At 39.3% G+C, this 18,504-nt stretch overlaps 1 protein-coding gene across 2 annotated transcripts in view; it reads right to left on the bottom strand.

The window, feature by feature from the left end:
* LOC115427021 (A disintegrin and metalloproteinase with thrombospondin motifs 2-like) overlaps positions 1-18,504 on the bottom strand; it is a 160,470-nt gene that overhangs the window by 16,753 nt on the left and 125,213 nt on the right. The window contains exons 5-13 of one of the 2 annotated variants that reach the window (XM_030145366.1): positions 10,647-10,730; positions 8,709-8,865; positions 7,165-7,270; positions 6,862-7,005; positions 4,827-4,959; positions 4,112-4,141; positions 2,903-3,016; positions 2,656-2,801; positions 1,284-1,459 (exon numbers count right to left, since the gene is read on the bottom strand). In XM_030145366.1, the coding sequence (XP_030001226.1) occupies positions 1,284-1,459; positions 2,656-2,801; positions 2,903-3,016; positions 4,112-4,141; positions 4,827-4,959; positions 6,862-7,005; positions 7,165-7,270; positions 8,709-8,865; positions 10,647-10,730 (1,090 nt within the window). The remainder of the gene's footprint in view (positions 1-1,283; positions 1,460-2,655; positions 2,802-2,902; positions 3,017-4,111; positions 4,142-4,826; positions 4,960-6,861; positions 7,006-7,164; positions 7,271-8,708; positions 8,866-10,646; positions 10,731-18,504) is intronic. The other variant, XM_030145367.1, reaches the window with a different exon arrangement.

Below are 18,504 nucleotides of genomic sequence, written 5' to 3'. Positions count from 1 at the left end.
CATAAACTGTAAATGCTATGCTTGGGTCTGAATTCTTCATTAATTCAACTCCACAGGTCCATCTTCAACCTTTTTTCTGAGTAATGACACCAGAAAGGCTGTTTGAGCGCTGGCCCTTTAAATGCAAATGAGCCACTTCATATCCCACCCCCTCCAGGTTGTTGACTGTGCTGCTCTGTCCCATTCAACCAACAACTGAATATTTTAGGTAACTGGTTCAAAGTTTGGACATATTTTCAGTTTTTACTACAACCACTGCTGCTGACAAACAATTATGTCGTACTCGGAGAAATGTTTGTTGGAAGTCTTGACCTTATATGTGCAAATGTCGTGACGTAACTAGTTATAGATGTAACACATTAAGCAGGAATTAAAATGGGTTGCAGAAATCCACTCAATTTTTGCCAAAATGAATATAAAGATAGCTTTTCAGCACCTGGAGGATCCCAAAATACACAAATAAATGTACCAAAGACTAATAAAAGTGGGTTTGGCAACATATGACTCCTTTAAATACACTACTGCCCATGAAGTTGGAATAAAACCTTTTGACCTCTTCTTGTTAAATTATTGCGACAATGCAATTTATTCTTAATAGATAACGTGTAACTGGGACTCAGTATGCCATCATTGCACCAGGTCAAAGGTGATTACTGATGTGTATAAATAGGAATAAAAAGAGAAATGTGTCTGGAAAGTAAATTATTCCAACTTTATGGGTACCAGTGTATTTAAACTACTACTACTACTAATATTTTCGTACAATACCTGCATATCTTTATGTCTGGTTGCTAGCCTCTGCCTATAACTTGGTTGTCTATCTTGGCCAGGATGATTTTCAGTCTTTTCTGGTTACACATAGGTTAAATAAAATAAAAACACAACTTACCTACATATAAGAACAAAGATGGTTTAGTAAGGTTTAAGTGATATCAGCCAACTTGTGGAGAAAGAGGAACAATGAGCTCAAAGATGTTCAAAGACATGGTGTGTTTTTATGAGAGGGCGTAGTCGTACCTCAAAGCTATACTCAGACTCAGCAGGAAACCCAGATGTCAGTGACCATAACAGAACACAGGCTTTAAACCCCTAAAACTCAACCGCATTCAAAAACTATGTGTTTACTATATCCTCTACTCTAGTTTTTACTCCATTATTTCCTAGATTTACAACCATACTGTATCATTACTTAGTCATTTCAGGCTGTTATCTCAGTTCCTCTAGTCTCTTCTTCATCTCTATAGATCTGTTTTCTTTCCGTCTGTGGGTAAACGTATACTCACGGTCTGGATGTTCATAAGGCAGCCAGTGGTGCTTGTTGCTGTGGAGTTCGAAGCGAGGGTCCCAGGCGTGACACTGCTCCTCTCGCGTGTCACTGTAGATATCCTCGCACTCGTTGGTGTTGCACATCTGGAACTGGTAAGTTGCCCCCATGCAGGTACGCCCCCCGTTGGCAGGTCTGGAAGGGCGGAAGGGAAGGGGAGGCATTTATGTTTTCATCCATCGAAATGTGTGTTTTTCCTCTGAAACTCACAGGCCTTTAATTGGAATCTTGGTGCTGAAATTATACATTAAACACTTTTCTCCTGTTCAAGACCTACTAATGTGTATGAAGCAAGTTCCCACTCTGCAATTACTGCTCTCAAGAGTCAGTGCAACAGATGTAAGAGTGTTAAAGCTCATGTTAAGGTATATGTGCTGAAAGAAATTTAAAGCTTTTCTAAATTGGGCTTCATTAAACACAGGGTGAAAACATGGAATTTCTCTCTCCTACACACACACTGTGAAGTCTGGGCAGTAAAATGATAATAATAAGTTTCTTCAATATGGATTTAACAAATGTATCATAAAGGTTCAATACATTTTCAATGCTTTGGTAGCACACACCAGTGAGTAAAGGGTTGCACTATACCGGTGTGGTGTCTAGTCTGCTGAAGTCGTAAACACTGCATTCACACTGCAGGCAAAACAGGCCCAAATCTGACTTTTTTACCCGCAAGTGTCTCATATGTGTTTTTATAATGACAGACTGAAGAGCACAAATCCAACTTTTCAACTCAGACCCGGGACAACTTCATATGTGGTCCTGTTTTGCAATGTGACTTCAGTCTGTATGGTCATATCACATTCCATTCAATGTTTTCGTTATTGAAATGCAATGGATGTCAAAATTCTCCATATTTACTTCCATAAACACACTCTGCTGCAAGTGACGTCACGTCTTCTTCTACACATGCAGGTCACTTCAGGACTGTTCACACACCAGAATGTTGTATTGTTTGCAAGTACAGTGGCTATGGGGCTTGTTCTGCCAAATGTTTGCAAAATACTAAAACCAGTATAACGCTACAACCAGACACTTACCCAGGTGCATAAATACACCTTTAAACTTGAACTGATTGAAGACCCTGGTGCTAAAAGTACTGAGGTCACAAAAAACAGTCTGTTAAAAATGTTTATAGGGTGGACTTAGCTAAACAAATACATATTTATATGCTCAACTTGAATTGTCCAAAAATGTGACTTCAGTACTTTTAGCACCAGGGTCTTCAATCTATCATGATTATTATTAATTTTGACTGATATGAACATTTATTATGATAATGTTTTTGGCCCCCTCTCCTAGCATTGCACATGGTGAACCACTGTTCATACCTGGGATTGTCACAGTCACGTGTTCGAAACTGAACTCCTCCTCCACAGGTGCGGGAGCACTGACCAAACTCACTCCATGAACCCCAGTTTCCATCTTGTTTGATGATGTCAGGGGTCAACCAGATGCAGTGACCTTTAAAGCAATGCTGAAAGAGATTATGAACAAAAGACAGCTAGTTTTTGCATACCCTGTGCCAAAATTTTTTTTTTCCAAGACAGAATGTGTGTTGTGGAGTTTCATATGTACCTTCCCATTTCCACACATGGTGCCATCAATGGGTGGTCCTTTCTTGGTTTTGCAGAAGAAGGGATTGTCTGGGTGGCTACACCACAGCTGCTTACATGGGTCAAAGGTGCGATACTGCAGGGCACAGAAAAAAGACTTTCTTACCATCAGAAACATCAAGTTTACGCTCAGGCTAGAAGACTGACCTTCAATCATACAATTCAACCATCATAAAACAGCTTGAATGACTCAACACTGAAAATAGAAAATAAAAATAGAGATGAGAAGAGAAGAGAGATATCACAACAATAACCAAACAGTGTTATATCCAACAATAACAACACCAACCCTTTACTGAGTCACTGCACTGTACACTACGCTCCACTGAGAAACACACAGCCATTCATGCAAACTAAACCAAACGATGGGAAAGAGAGAGACAAGACTCTCAGAATGAGACAGCCCATGGATTAATTAGGTCACAAGGGAGGTTAGAGGGTAGAGGGCAAAAAGTTCAAAATGCCAAAAGGTGAGGTCTGACTGACCTCTAAGATGCCCCAAGACACAGATCAAGGACTAAATTCTCCTCCTTGTCTGATATAAACCATTGATGAGGATTCCACCAAACTGACCTGCAGTCCAGTGTCCCCCCTCCTTTCTACAGACTTCCCTACCCACCATGACCCCTGTAGACCTTCACAGGTCAGAGGGCAAGTAACAATCAATGGCTAGACTGTGGTAGGTAAGTACCAATGACATCAGACTGGAGGATCCTAAAAGCCGAAGTGAAACATGGAAAAACAGCCTCTGTTCTGGCTCAGCCCTTTTCCCTGCAGTGGGAAACACATCATTCCGACCTTTTCCAGTCATTTATAGTCTACGTGTGCCAATATATTGAGGCTTTTCCTGCCAGCGCTGCAGTCATTTAACACAGATTTGCAGGAAAAGAGCTGGTTTATTGTGACGGTTCAACTGTTCAACTGCACAATAGCCACTGAACCAGAGAAGCGCTAGAGTAACAGTGGTTTTAGGCATTTGCAGCCATTTTCTCTTGATACCTGAGCATTTTAGAATCCTGCAGACTAATGTCCACAATATGAAAATGGGCAAAAAACAGATAAAGTACAGTAAAAAGAAAAATACAAATAATTACAACTTGATAGGACAAATAGAAAAAAAACTGAGAAAACAAATGGGCCACATATCTTCCGGGAGGTGGGGTTACCTTACCTGCGTTCCTGATTGGCCCGCCTTTTGTAGCTGAAGGGAATGGGTTTGACAAGAGAATAGAGGGTAATCTAGCAAGGTGTGCAAAGCCCCGAACAAGCCCTTTGACTATCAAGCAACAACTTCCCTACAGCGTGCCACAGTGGCTTCACAGTCACAGAGAGGATGAGACAGGAGAGACAAGATGCCTGGTAAGATGCTGCAGCTGGTGAAGCTCATCTACTGTGTGATGTTTTGTGAGTTTTTTTTTTTTTTTTTTTGTTAACAAACATACCATTTGTGACCGGTTCATGTAAAGGCACTGTGGTTAGAAATTAAGTGTTGTGTTATTTATGGTACTTAACATTAATAACAGTCAAAAGGAATAGCTATCAAAACCAATTACCTGCTTTTAAGCAAGATGTCAATCCCACCAGTGGCCGGGAGAGGAAAGCAGAGGACATCAGAAGAATGTGAATAGCTGTGTATGTGCGACTCTCATTTCATTACAGTGTAGATCAGATAGATGTCAGTGCTGGGTTCAGTCCACTATAGAAAGGTCTGAATGACTTATCTATCAGTTTTACCCCTTTTTAAGTGATGCTAAAAAGGCTGGTGCTGACTGTTGAATAAACTGAAGAGATTACAGTCATGGAATCACAACTAGTGTAGATAGTTATGGTTAGTATAATTTAGCTATGTTAGTAAAGTGACCATCGGACTATGAGGGATCTCTTACCGCGGTGCACATTGTGTAGCCCACACCGAAGTCAAAGCGACACTGTTCATTCATTGAGTAGTGCAAACCAGGAAGCTGAGGCAGCGACGGCCAGTTGTGGTCGAAGGGGTCGTCACGGAGACAGTCATAAGAACTATGGAAGAATGCTGTGATTAAATGTTGTTTCATTTGCATATTAATCTTACTGAATAATGCTTATGCTTACTAACAGATTTTTTCTTCCTTAACCCATAAAAACCCGGTGCTACTTTTGTAGCCGTTCCAAAATATATTTTTCTCTATATTAAACTTTTTTTAGTGATTTATCACCATTTATTATTATATTATCTCTCATAGTTTGCGTTTCTCCTGTGAAAATCAGGTATTTTCTCATATATTAATTTAATGATCATGTAGATGTTCATACAAAAATCTGATTAACATTGAGGGTTATCATATCAAAAACAGAGTAAACTTAAGAAAAAGTGAGTTTTTCAGCAAAGATTTCAATAACCAAACATAAAATAAGTGTGTCCATCCACTGTCATTGATCCAACTCCATGGGTTTTACTGGTAAATCAATGTTGTAGAAGATTAACGGTGTTTCCACGGTAAGTACGGAGCCTCTGAACGTCCAAATGGGTCATATCTGATGACCATAAAAAGATGACAAACTGCATTTAACACCAATTATTTCAACCTATTGATTTACATTTTAGATCAGTAGATGATTTTGGAGGTTTGGGTCTTTATGGGTTAATGACATTACAGAAAGTTTCAGATCCCTTTGGCCTTTTTTCAATATGCTGACAGTCCATCAGTTGGTTTTGACAGAATGTCTTAAAATTCATTCATTATAATTCCTTCACTGGACACAAGGATGAAATGTAAGGATTTTGTTGGCAAAGGTCAAAGTTTAAGATTGCTGTTACCTAATGCCCATTCTAGAGAATATGGTATCTCAAGAATATATTTGTAGAATGAAAATGCAAACATTCACTTGGACTCAAGGTTTAACTGATTACATTTCAGTGACAAAAACAATCAAAGGGTAATTGAGTAAAAAACAGAAAAGTATGTTATTGATTGGAGGTTAACTGAGAGAACTGCTTAAACAATGGAGGGTGAAAGCATTTAAGGTGACCCTGTATGTATAGGATGCCAGGTCTGTTTCTGTTGAATGTTGTCTTTCTTTAACCTTTACTCTACACCTGGGGTTCCCAAAGTAGGGGTCGTGACCCCTGCTGGTATCCCCCCCACAAGATGATTTTCAGAAACCTCTTGATGTGATCCCTGAGGTGGTTAGGACTGATTAAGGGTAGTACTGTTGCACCTGTATGGAAGGGTATTAGTATTGTGGGTTTCAAGGTGTGTAGGAAGTGCTTTTACTTTGAAAGAGTAAAGATTTCATTAGTACGGCCTTAATAACAGGTTACCAATGACAAACAGGTAAGGCATTGTTGGGCCTGCAGGTTTGACTAATGGTGTCATATTGACAAAAATAAACATAAAAAGGCCAATAAACGTTGTAAAACCGACTCATTAACCTAAATAAACATTAACATTAACATAAAAACCCCCTTTGAACCCCTGCACATAAAACAGAATGTCAAGCACCCACAATGCAATGTGGCAAATATGCTACAGTAGCATTGCATGACTCCAGTAGTCACTTTTTTTTTTTTTTTATGTTTCAGTCACTTTGGGGACAGTGGGGGGTCACCAGTCTCTGGCACTGTTATTTTTGGGGGTTGCAACTTTAAAAATTTGGGAACCCCTGCTCTAGACATTGGTTCAAGAAAAAACAAAACAAAAAAAACAAACAAAAAAAAAACCTTTAGCAGAAGTACCACAGAGAAGGAATCCCCCCTCCAGAGTGGACAGATACGTATCGTTTCTAGACATTTGCATATATATTGAAAATGCACTGATACATTAATACATGAATATGTGGTGCACAACTGAGGAGATTATGAGTAATTCTACCTTTAAAAATTCATATAACTCATATAATTCATATAACTAAATCATTGTCTATGTTAGGTGTGTGTCTCACTGTAGGTAGCGTCCCAGCTCTTGCATGCTACATCTGGACCAGTGAAATCTGTGGAAGGCAGCTTGCACAAGTGGAGCCATGATGCTGCCCATGTGAACCTCATCTCCACAGCGGTTCCCCTGGCCGTCGTGCTCCATGCCGAGGCTGCAGAAAGAGAGAGAGACCGGACGGGTGAGGAGTGAAGGGGGGTTGAAGGAGACGAACCAGTGCAGATTGAGAGCATATGGGAGGAAAAGAACAAGGAAGTCCATTTCTATACCATGAGAGCAGGATTATCAGACATCATGAGGACAGTGCACTTACACATGTCCAGTCTCATGTGCCACCACAAAGGCAGAAGAGAAACCGTCCTCATGGTTCAGAGTGCAGCTCCTCACTGGATGGCACATGCCTGTCACTGGGGCGTAACCTTGGCAACCGCAAAGAGGGAAAAACATTTCAGGGTATTTGTTGTGCTTACCTTACATCCTAGAGAACACTTAACTGAATTTATGATATATTGTGTTTTATTTATTTATTTTTATTTAACCTTTATTTAACCAGGAAATATCCCATTGAAATTAGAACCTGGCCAAGATACAGTTACAAGATTACACAATTAAAACACATATAACAGACACTTTTGACAATAAACAATTAGTAAAAATTACATTTACAAGCAGATTAAGAAAAACAAGTGCAAGTTATGGAGTTGACCTCAAGAACTCTCAGTTTGGACTTAAAAGCCCACAAAGAAATGAACTCAGTTAGTTTCCAGTCTTTCTGTTGCTAATTCCATGCATAAGGTGCAGAGTAAACAAAAGCCCTTTGACCCATTTCTGTACGGGTGAATGGAACAGAAAGCATCGTCATCATCATCATTTGCATGGAGAGAATAAGAATCAGAATTTCTCTTCGCAATTTTATCCATGTACATAAAGGATAACTTATTTATATTATTATATATTATAACTAACGTGTATTTTCTCTAATGTGAGCTTCTGGGCATCTATTTATCTATGCAAAAGCAAAACAAATGCATATGATGTTATAGCAGCAGGATCATTTCATGCTCATTCGACCCAAATTCCCACCGAAATTTTCACTGAAAAGAGTCACAGAAATTTGACACAACAACTTTTCCTACAAATATGATAACAGAGAAAACAGACAGATTTCAGACAACCTGCTGCACATAAACACTAATCATTAAGTAATAAATTATTCAGTGTACTTCATACTTCTACATACTTAAATACACATCTGCTTTAATGCTAGAAAATATAAATGTCAGTAATGTCAGTCAAAGACCCCTAATTATTGGTAAGCTGGACTAATATTAAGACTAGATTGATTATAGCTGCAAAGAATAATACATTAATACCGATCAAATGACAAATACATGTATTTGCACACAAGCTACTTGCAAATGTGAGGATGTGTGTGTGTTTAATCCTAACCCTAAACCGTCGCCTTCCACCCCTGTGTATGCCAATCTCCAACTCCCTGTGTGCTTGTCTGTCCCGTACTGCCTTTAATTGTGGAGCTGCGGCTGGCCCTGCTCCGTCTATTGATTTTCTGCTGCTGAAGGCTGAGCCCAAGGGCAGCTGAAGGGCTTCTGGATAGCTAGGCCACTGCCTTTAGAGGCCTCTCCCCTGGGCCTGCCTGTTAGCTTGCACTCTGCTGCACAGAAAACCACCAACCACTAAACCCACAGTGCACTATGCAGCTGTATGAGGCGGAGGGAGGAAGAGATGAGTTTTATCTTTATGCACTTGCTACTTTAACGTCTTAAAGGGGGAGTTTGCGCAGGTTGGGTGTATTTTATACTATACTTCATGTAGACTTAAAAATATTCCCTTCTTTACCCTGCATGCCCGTAGGACCAAATTCCTGTCGTGTCAGGAAAATGGCATGATCGTGATACTCTGCGTCCCCTGTGTCCTGTTTCTGCTGCAGGAAGGCCCAACGACACACATTCTCCAGACTCTGGGATGGGTTTCCCAGCTCAATCAGACTCATTGACTGGAAAAGAAGACACACACACACACACACACACAGAAACAGAAACACAATAATAGTAAGACAGAGTAAATTAGAAGTACACATTATACTCAAACAGGGAACTACGACTGTTTTTAGTTCAGTTACAACATTTTACTCAACCCTGTAGGGGGCAGTGTCACAATGTTATATATAAACTCAGCAAATCCGACAAACTGCTGAGGTGTACAACACAGGGAAACACACACATGCACACACAGCGATAGAAAATGATCACAATAATGCATTAGAAAATTCTGTAATCTTGATGAGTTTTAATATTGAACATGAAAAAGAACAAGGAACTTCCTCATAACGAGCCCCATACTAATAGTCAAAACATGTCCAATTACAGAATATTTACTTATGATTAAATACATAACACCAACACCCACACAAACAGTCAGACGCCAGCAATTCCTTCCATTCACCTTCACCTCCCGTGCTCTTCCTCATTAGGATCTCCATGCTCTCCTCCCCTCCCCTTTCTTGCTACATTCTGCTGTACAAGTCTTTCCATCTCTCTCTCTTCCACTGCTTTGTTTTTGCCTTGCTCTTTACATTTTCTTGCGATTTTCACACATGCACAATGCACAGCTAAATCAAACAGCAAGGGGTGTGTGTGTTGTGTGAGTGTGCTGCAGTGAAGACATATGGCCTGCCTCTGCACACATGATGGAGTGTGAAGTCTGCGGAAACACCCTTTAGACCGACTGTACTGTTCACGTGTGTATTTAATCATGCTCATCAGGTGTTTTTTGCACATTTCTGTGGGATTTCATGATCTTTAAAAATATGTGACAGTACATGTTTTAACATTTTTTGGTAGTGTGTGTGTGTGTGTCCATGTGTGTCTGTGTGTGTGTGTGTGGGTGCGTCTGCATTCAGGGTCACAGAGCCAATCTGCAGGCTGTCTGGGTGCAGCTCTGTTGCCACGGTAATTGGGGATGATGGACAGCCCAAGCTTTGGCTGAAGCTGCATCGGGGCTGGCCTAGAATGACCAATGTAGGAGTGCATGTCTGTGTGTGTGGAGGAGAGCGTGTGTGTTTGGAGGCCCAGTGGGACTGTAGACATGTAGAGAGGAGAGGAAGAGATAAGCCTAAAGCAGCGTAAGTGTATCACAAAGCACCTATCCAGCAATAAAATCATTTGTATCATCCTGTGGGGTAATCCCTGCCCTTCTCCACTGCGGCCATCTCTTGCTTTATCTCTCTTTTTTCCTCTCTTCTACTCTTTCACTCTTCCTCTCCTCTGCACAGACAAGCAGATAGAGTTACAGTCAAGAAGAAAAGGATGCTACCCTCTTTGTCCGGTTTGTCTGTTTATGAATGAGGGAGGGCTATCATTGATTGTTTATCTTTGCCTGGACTTCCCATGATTCTGTGCTGCAGCCTACTGGGAGGAAGGCTGATTGCATAACGGACAGAGTTTCTGTGTGCTTTGGTGCTGAACTGTGAAGGCGTGCGACTTGAAAACACTCCCCTGGGACGCTGCATGCTTTTAGTTCCTCTTTTGCTCAGTCCACTGGAATAACAGGCCCTCGGCATCAGTGCGTGCTGATGAGTCCACGCTTGTGTTTCTGTGTGTTTGTTTATGTGTGTGTGTGTACATGAGTGTGTTTGAGACTTGGCTGTGCTTACTGTAGATACTTAAAGCGATTGTAGCAAAAATCCTAGTATCAAAGTTAGTGCTGATGGAGAGACAAGGCGTCCACTTTCCAAGAGCACAGTTATCTTTTCAGCTCTATATTGTCAGCTCTTACCTTCCCGTAGCCCAGCATGATAATCCGCACCAGCACCACATTGATCTTTGCTCCTAAAGACTGGTCGTGGTAGATCTCATTTACCTGGAGTCACACAGAGACACAAAAAACACAAGTCTTAATAGAATTAAATCGCAAAATCTGTGGACATGATCACATAGACAGTGACATGCAGGTCAGTAAGTCATAAATTAGGCATAACAGCCTTAGAAAAATAAAGGCTGGTACAAAAGAAAATATTTTTTAAATAAAATTGCAGTAAATGTTTGTAAAAAAGAGCCATAATAAAGAAAGAGACAGAATGCCTTAAATAACAGAAGTGTTCCCCAAAAGTGTTCTATATTAAATATGTTTACTCCCTGTCCTCTATGAGTTACCATACTAGCTTCGACAAAAAGCTCTTGTCATGCTTACTTGTTAAAACCAAGAAACTTTTTTTTTCTATTCAATTGCATAAAATTGACTTGTAATTGGTTATTTACAATTAAAACAGCTTACAGCTTTAGTTTAATATTATCTAAGCTATGATATAGGTTCAATGTAGTAGCTGAGTTTATTTGTAATATACTATTCATTTGCTCTGAATTACTAAAATGAACATGGTTTGTTTCTTAGCTGGTTACCTATACAGTGGTTTGCATTAGTCTGAGGCTGCCCTTGGTTGTTTTTGTTTTTGCAGAGCTGTAATAAGCATGCACACATGTCTTTTTACTGAGATAAAACAAGAAAAATACAGGAAATATCTGTGCAGAATTAAGACACCAAAGATCTGAGCTAAATGTCTTCTACAGGTATGAGTCAGTGTGGGTTTACTACATCCTCTCTCTTGGCTCGATTGTCTACAAGACATTAAAGCTGTAAACTGTGCCCCATCAGAAAACACAGAACAGGAAGCAAAACAATGAAGCATGAGAAAGCAAGGATGTGGGTAAAGATTGCAAAAAACTGAATTAACACGGTGATGCCGGAGACTATATGAGAAAAGGAACAGGAAGATAAGGAGAGGGTAGTGCAAGAAACTCAGTTTCCCATGAGCACAGATGAGAGGAGATGAAGGAAGAAAAAATGCAAAGGAAAGAAAGAGCCTAATGCAAGGAAACAAGGTAATGTGTGACAAGGGAGCTGCAGAGAGCACTATATTGGAGAAACACACACAGACACACATGCAGACACAAAGAGAGTGGGAGAGAGAAAGAGGAGTAAATTGGCGCGGGAGTTGAGGCCTGCTGTCCTCAGTGGCTGTGTGCGGTGCCTAATGAGGCAAAGGGATGTAAAAACAGACAGCCATAATGAGATGGCTGATGGACACGCTGCGGAGAAAGACACACACACATACACACACACACACACAGAGGTACACAGAGACGGAACAAAACTGCAGACACATCCAGATAGAAAGGTATGAGAGGGAGTTGAGGAATGCTACGAATAGAGACAGGAGAGTCAGAGGGAAGGAGACAAGAAGCTGAGCAGAGAGGGGAGGAGGAGCGCAGACGCAAGCCCAGAAAGGAGACGGATCTTGAAGGGCTGGGAAATGTAAATGTAGCACAGCGCCATGGAGAAGGGAAACATTTGCTGTAATCTAACGCTCTTCTCTGTGCGTGCCGCAAAGTCGGAATATCCAGCATCCTTCTCGGAAAAATGCAGCAGATTGATCTTTCAAGTCGAACCCAAACTCCTTAACCACAAACTTAATGGAACAAACCCATTTGATTACCTAAACAGGCAGCGATGTAAAGGCTTAACAGTAAGACATACAGAGTAAAAAATAAAGTTATGTTTAACCGTGGGGACAGGATGGCCTTTGCATTATTAGGAACATCTCTGTGATAAATGATTCAATACATTACCAGTAATTAACCTTTTAAATGGCTTAGTTGCATTTGGCAGCTTATGCTTCTAACAAGCCAGTGTAAATATACTGTTGAAATAACATCAGAGGTTTTGATGGAAGCGACATTTTACGCCAGGGAATAAAATCTTGCGGGCATTTATGTGTTTGGTTTTCCAAGCTGAAAGACAGGAACAAATGGAGACTGTGATTAGTCTCTGACACCAGCTGAGAAATGTTGACCTTCAGCTCTGATTGGAAACCAGAAATTAGAAAAGGAGAAAGTTGAAAGTTCTGATCTCAAGACGGTATAAGACAGGACAGCTTAAGGGAATTCTTTCATTTTGGGAACAAATGAAAAAAATTGATGAGCAGAAATCGTGATACATGTTTTTCCTCCTAATTACTTCTAAAAAAAAATCCCTCACCCTAAATTTCCAACACTTCAGGTAAATGGTACTTGTACTTATGTAGTTGTACCCATTAAACACCAATATAGTATATATAGAGCTAAATATACAGTAAATATTACCATTTATTGCTCATTATTTAGTCTGTAAAAGTAATTTAGTGACAATTCAGTCCAACTACAAAAAGTTTACAGTGTAATTATGTAATTTTAGTAACAAAATAGATGAAAATCAACAATTCACTTGTCATCCCTTTAAGAAATCATTGAAAAGTATCAGTTTTTACTCTTTTACCTGTACCTTGTGAAAGAAAAAAAAAGAACAACATTTTATCATTTAAAACTGACACATCCAGGGTGTAGCCCGCTTACACCCATAGGTATCTAGGATAGGGTCCGGGACCCTACGAGGACTAAGTGGTTCAGAAAATGGATGGATGGATGGATGGACGGATGATTTAAAACTGTACTGAAACTCCATCTATTTAAATTGATACAATAGCATGACAATAACATAAATCATATATAACAAATTGTAGGCTGCAGATCATAAAATATTATTAACACTCTTTACACCCTATGTAAGTTAAGTATCAACATATGTTTTATGTAAAAGTAGTATTATTTATGTTGCTATACAGTTGAAGCTTGGGAAGTAGAATATAGAATATAATCATGGAATAGAATCAGTCAAATATTTATATAAAGGGTGGTGAAGTAGAAGTTGCTTGGGTAAAATATTATTTATCTTTATTCTCTTTCAATTGCTGAATATGATGTTGAATGCTCCCTTTATTTATTTCTTTAGTAGTTGCCATTTATATTTGATGAAGGAGGTCAGTTATGTGCGTGAGGGACAGGCTGTCTGGGTAAAGACAGGGAAAAGTTTTCTGACAATGACCTTCAGTTCCATGTTTTGGATGCTCCTTTCACTCAAAAAAAGATCTAGAGTTGCTAGGCAACTGCCAAACAAAGACAGAGGGTTCTGTTGTCATCTCAGTTTAACCCTGTATGTCTGTAAATGTGTGTGTGTGTGTCTGCAGTTTTCATCTTGCCTGCCCGTCTGGCTACCTACTGGTATTTCTGTCTCTCACTCTGTAATGTTTGTCTCACTCCCTCGTTATCTTGGCAGGATGAAGCATACATGTGGAAGTGACACACAATGACGACAGTGTGTGTGTGTGTGTGTGTGTGTGTGTGTGTGTGTGTAGTTTGTTTGTCTAAGATGACATGGACACTGGGGTCGGTCAGTTTACACTTGGCCTGATCCAGTTGGTTTCCTTGACAACTGTTAGGCCAATTATTGCCCGTTGACTTCCAGGTGACCCCGATATCACAAGTTCCCTTCTAATGAGACACACATATGCAGGGGGAATGAAGAGTCCTTTCAGACACAACTTCAGCTTTAAACACTACTCATACACACTTAAACAGATGCATCAGCAATAATCCCAAATACATCCATTTGTTGGATGTGCTCACCTTACGTGAACCCATACACACTCTTACACCAAAGAAACACCACTGTACCACTTATCACGGTACTTGAGTCGAGTTTTCAGATTTCTGCTCTACTTGAATAATCCTTTTTCAGACAACTTTCTACTTTGACTCTTTGACAATATAAAAACATTTGAAGCCAAAATGTCACTTACGTTTGCTATCATGTTGCTTCTGTGACAAATCACGGAGGAGATATACATTTGGTGGAATCACAACAGTTGTCAGTAACATATTTAACATCCTCAGTCCCTTCTTATCAGTGAAAAACTTCTGCTGAAAGAGATTTACCTCAGTCAAGAGGAGGGGGAAACAAACTATAATATACTGGATAGCCCAATGATACCAAAAGAGTAGGAATTTAATATTCAGTTATACTCACTTGTACTTTTTAAATTCACTATACAGAGTCTTTACATATAGTTGTTACTTTTGATTAAAAAAGTTGAACTATTACTTCTTCTTTTACCAGGGTCTGTACTTCTAATTGCACTAGATGGAAAACAAACAAACAAACAAACAAACAATAGGACACACTGAATTCAGGTGTTTGATTCATAACAGGGAGCAAAGGACAAATGTCATAACATCATTTTATATTGCAATAAACATCTTTGCAATCAATGTTTTTATTTCATATTTAGGGTTGATTTTGTTTACATTATCATCTATGGTTATGCTTAACTGTACGTAATTCTGAATTATTGTATATTATAGCATTCTAATTGACTGAAATACTCTACATCTAGATTTCTAAAATATTTGTCACGCTCTGACATAAATAATCTTTGTAAATCACTAGTAACTGTCTGTTTTTTAATTTCCAACTTCCACTCAGGAATAAAACAGAATCAGCCTTTAAATGTGAAATTTATTGTGATATTTGTATAGTCCATGTGCTTTTCCTCCTTTTACACTTTTACTCAAACAAATCTTAACCCTCAAATTTAATGATTTACTGAGACATGATTTCCCCTTCAAAAAGGAGTTGAGCACCTACATTTCTCACTGGAAAATAGATTGAATATTGTGTAAATAATTCACTACTAATTTAATTTTTATTTTATGTCTTTTCTTTCCTAAACTGACTGATACTGAATTTCCCACTGATGATTAATAAAGTATATCTGCATCATATTAATGAAGCTTGCTGTGCTCCACTGTTTGTAAGACCTACGCCTGGAATATACTTACCAGCCTACAGGAATCCACCACAGCTCAGATTTGTCAAACTGTGTTTACGTCTATCTGTTTCTGTAGTAACTAATGCAGGCCCAGAGGTCAGCAGGGTACAAAATCATTACTTTGAGATAAATAATGCAGCCAGGGCTTGTCACTTAACCCTGTAAGGAGGAGGACAGAATGAAGAATGAAAGCAGGAGACAACAGCAAAGTGAGCTGTACAGTGATTACAGCTAATTAAAAGTGGACAGGATGCTGTTGTGTATTTTCTGTGGTATATATAATGTTGGAAAGGGTCGAGGTTTCAAAATGTGAGGTTATTCTAAAAGCAATCTATTTCTACTTTTCTGAAGAACACTCGTAAATGAAATACAACAAATACAATTGTTTTCTAGTATTTATGAACTGAAATAATGTGGTCTCCTCATCTGTTCACACTAACAGCCATGTTTTCACTTTTTATGAGAAGGCACCAGGGAAAAATCAGATTCAATGTTCCCTCTATCACAATTTAGTTGGAAAAAATGTTTCTATCGTCCACATATGTGCATTCATTCATCATCTGAACTTGCCTTATCTTCACTAGGGTCGCTGGAGCCTATCACAGCTACTTATGGGCGAAGGCGGGGTACACCCTGGACAAGTCGCCAGTCCATCGCAGGGCTGACACAGAGACAAACAACCAATCACTCCACAATTTACACCTATGGGCAATTTAGATTAACCAATTAACCAATCAGTGCATGCATTTGGATGGCGGAAAGAAGCTGGAGCACCCAGAGAGAACCCTCGCAAACAACATGCAAAGTCCACACAGAAAGGTCCCATCGACTGGTGTTGGAATCGAACTCAGGACCTTCTTGCTGTGAGGCACAAGTGCCATCCACTGCACCATAGTGTCGCCCACAGATGTCCACACTAAGTGTTTTAAATGTTGCTGTTGTGGTTTATAGTTGGCAGATTCCATCTGTAACGACATTTGCCAGTGACGGTGCTGCCTTATGTCTCTTAGCCTTGACACAGCTCTACATTTCAATGTCCCCAGGTGACCATAGCCCCATACAGGCACTGGGTAAATGCATGGAGTAAATATCTGAATGGATGGGCCATAATTTTCTTCAGTTAAACAGAGAAAAAATGGAGGTAGTTGTTTTTGGACCCAAGGAGGAGCGTCTTAAAATCAGCATGTAGCTCCAGTCACTTCAGTTAAAAACCTCAGACCAGGCCAGGAATCTGGGTGTTGTCATGGATTCAGACCTGAATTTTAAAAACCACATACAAACAATTACAAAGTCAGCTTACTATCACCTCAAGATCATTTCTAGGATTAAAGGATTAAAGCAGCAGGACCTTGAAAAACTTGTCCATGTATTTATCTTTAGTCGAGTTGACTACTGTAACAGTATCTTCTCTGGTCTGCCTAAAAAGTCTATCAGACGACTGCAGCTGATCCAGAATGCTGCTGCTCCAGTCCTCACTAAGACCAAGAGAGTGGACCACATCAGTCCAGTTCTGAGGTCTCTACACTGGCTCCCTGTTTCTCAGAGAATAGACTTTAAAATTCTCTTGCTAGCATATAAAGCACCGAATGGTTTAGGCCCAAAATACATCAGAGACCTTCTAGTCCAGTATGAACCATCCAGACCACTCAGGTGGTCTGGTGTAGGTCTGCTCTGTGTTCCATAAGTCAGAACTAAACATGGAGAATCAGCGTTCAGTTTCTATGCTCCATATATCTGGAACAAACCACCAGAAAATATCAGGTCTGCTGAGAGTCTGAGTTCTTTTAAGTCAAGGTTAAAGACTCACCTGTTCACTGCCGCCTTCGACTAAAAGGCTTTTTACTTTTTTAATTTTATATTCTCTTTTGAAACTCTGCACTGCAACTCTTACTTTAATATATGTGTTTTTATATTTTTGGATTTTATGTGTTGTTTTCGTACTTGCTGTTTTTACTCACCTTTTACATGTTTCTTTTATAATGTTTTAAATGTGTTTCTTTTCCCTTGTCGTTGTATTTCAATGTCCTGTGTGAAGCACCTTGAATTGCCTCGTTGCTGAAATGTGCTATACAAATAAACTTGCCTTGCCTTGACTTGGTTCAGTTTTGGCAACAGTATGATGCATTTCACTGCAGGTATAGTATTTCTTCACTGCAAAGCAATGGAAACTACTGTGACAGTGTCATCAGTGTAACTACAGCAATGGAAGAAAATGGAACTTAAAACTCCACTGAAATTAAATTTATAACTTCCTAAATTAAATGTTATATTAAAATGTTTTTCAAGTGAGACCCCAGACATTCAAAATGAAGAATTTTTTTTTTGCTAAAATTAATGTGTTTTTGATCATGTAATAGTTTGCTATACTACGTTGCAAATAAACGTTACTTTTAGACGACATTTAGTCTATATAATGTATATTATTCTGGATGGAGGCAGAAAAGCCAGGTGTAGATTACTGCACAAAGTGAGAATCTTATTTTCCTTGGTCAGGATATGTACAGTCAGTCCAGCTTATATTTACAAGGCTGACAATTAATACTGAACAAACATTAACTGAAACTATGAATTATGAAAGAACTGCAGCATCTGAAACCGACCGCAATGAACATTTGAAAGATAAACAGTACCACAGTGCTTCAGTTTCAGCTTCAGAGTTTGTCATGTCTTTTATGGCTTGGGACTGTCTTTCTCAACTTACCATATATTTTTGTATTGGTAAGGTTTTTTTTTTTTTTTTTTTTTTTAATTTTTATCAATTACTACAATTTCAGGTGACCCCATTTGAATTCCAGGTGACCTCACGTGGGGTCCCAACCCCACAGTTGAAAAACACTGGATTAGAATAAAGAGTTCTGAAGTTATGCCAAAGATATTAATGCATATTATGACTATATTCATACTGACAGTCTGGCAGATTTATGTGACCACTAG

Source organism: Sphaeramia orbicularis, chromosome 10, assembly GCF_902148855.1.
Source record: "Sphaeramia orbicularis chromosome 10, fSphaOr1.1, whole genome shotgun sequence".
Taxonomy (NCBI): Eukaryota; Metazoa; Chordata; class Actinopteri; order Kurtiformes; family Apogonidae; genus Sphaeramia; species Sphaeramia orbicularis.
This window is presented reverse-complemented; position numbering and strand designations above follow the sequence as displayed.